The sequence below is a fragment of the Bison bison genome, unplaced genomic scaffold (assembly GCF_000754665.1).
Source record: "Bison bison bison isolate TAMUID 2011002044 unplaced genomic scaffold, Bison_UMD1.0 scf7180017851654, whole genome shotgun sequence".
Lineage (NCBI taxonomy): Eukaryota > Metazoa > Chordata > Mammalia > Artiodactyla > Bovidae > Bison > Bison bison.
Window position 1 is genome coordinate 5,018 of NW_011482227.1, and position 1,324 is coordinate 6,341.

A 1,324-nucleotide genomic window follows, 5' to 3' on the forward strand; every position below is an offset into this window, starting at 1 on the left:
GTAAGGCCAAAGGATTGGAGCCCCAACGGACATGTATCACGTGTCGTCTACGGGGTCGCAAAGAGTCGGAGGCGACTGAGGGATTGAACAATACTGGGGCTCGCTGGCCCTTTCCGTTTGCTACATCGGATCTTTCCGTGGGATTTAGGAAAGCTGAAAGTGGCAGGCAGGACACGCAGCCCCTGCACCACAGGCCAGCCGGTCCTTTGGGACGAGGGTCCAGCTGTCGGGGTTCCGACCGTCCCAGGCAAGAATCACGTCTCCAGTCAGGCAGTTGCCAGCGTCACTGTTGGCATCTTGGCGATGCCTGGGTGTCTAACTTTATTTCCGCCCGCCCCCCCTTCTGTTTGTTTTCAGCTGTGTATGCAAACACGGAGCTCGCCAGCACCTACCTGGTGAGAGGCAGCCCCAGGTCCCAGCGGGACATGCTGCTGTACGCGGGCAGGACCGCTTACGTCTGCTGGCGCCACCTGGCAGAGGCAGTCAGGTGCGTGTCAGCCGCGCCCCCGAGTCCCCTCGGCCGCCTGCGGGCGGGCTTCCGGGCGTCCCAGGAAGCAACGTGTTAGGTTTCTTATTGCGCGGGTCTCCAAGCTCCCGGATCTAGGTTTCTTAGCGCACGGGTCTCCAAACTCCCGGATCTAATGCCTGATGGTGTGAGGTGGAGCTGATGGAGTAATAATAGAAATACAGGGAGCAGTCACTGGAAGGACTGATGCTGAAGCTCCAACACTTTGGCCATTTGATGTGAAAAACTGACCCACTGGCAAAGACCCTGATGCTGGGTAGGACTGAAGGCGGGAGGAGAAGGGGGCGACAGAGGATGAGCTGGTTGGATGGCATCACCGACTCCATGGACATGGGTTTGAGCAAGCTCCGGGAGCTGGTGATGGAGAGGGAGGCCTGGCGTGCTGCAGTCCGTGGGGTCGCAAAGAGTCAGACACGACTGAGCGACTGGACTGAACCGAACTGCAAACTGGAAAACGATTCCTGAGTAGTCTTGGGTTACTCGTTTCCCGCAGAGGCCGTCTGTGGTGCCAGGGTAAGGTCTGTGAATGCAAGGCCGTATGAACGGAGTGCAGTGACGTCTCGGGGCCTGAGTGACGGTCTCCTCCTCGTTTTCAGGGAAGGGAGGAACCAGTATCTGAAAGCCTTCGGGATCCCGTCCGAGGAGCTCTTCTCTGCCATCTACAGGTGACCCCGCCCACCCACTCCCATAGCGTCCTGCTTGAGAGTTACATTTGTGTATTTCTCATTGAAGGATAATCCCTTTGCAGAATTGTGTGGGTTTCTGCCACACATCCGCATGCATCAGCCATCGGTTGAC

The 1,324-nt window shown here is 57.8% G+C and overlaps 1 protein-coding gene across 1 annotated transcript in view; it reads left to right on the forward strand.

Moving 5' to 3' along the window:
- The window catches only part of ASMT (acetylserotonin O-methyltransferase), a 23,084-nt gene that overhangs the window by 2,364 nt on the left and 19,396 nt on the right, over positions 1-1,324 (forward strand). Inside the window, exons 2-3 of the mRNA XM_010851235.1 lie at positions 358-487; positions 1,123-1,191. Of these exons, the coding sequence (XP_010849537.1) occupies positions 426-487; positions 1,123-1,191 (131 nt within the window). The 5' untranslated portion in view covers positions 358-425. The remainder of the gene's footprint in view (positions 1-357; positions 488-1,122; positions 1,192-1,324) is intronic.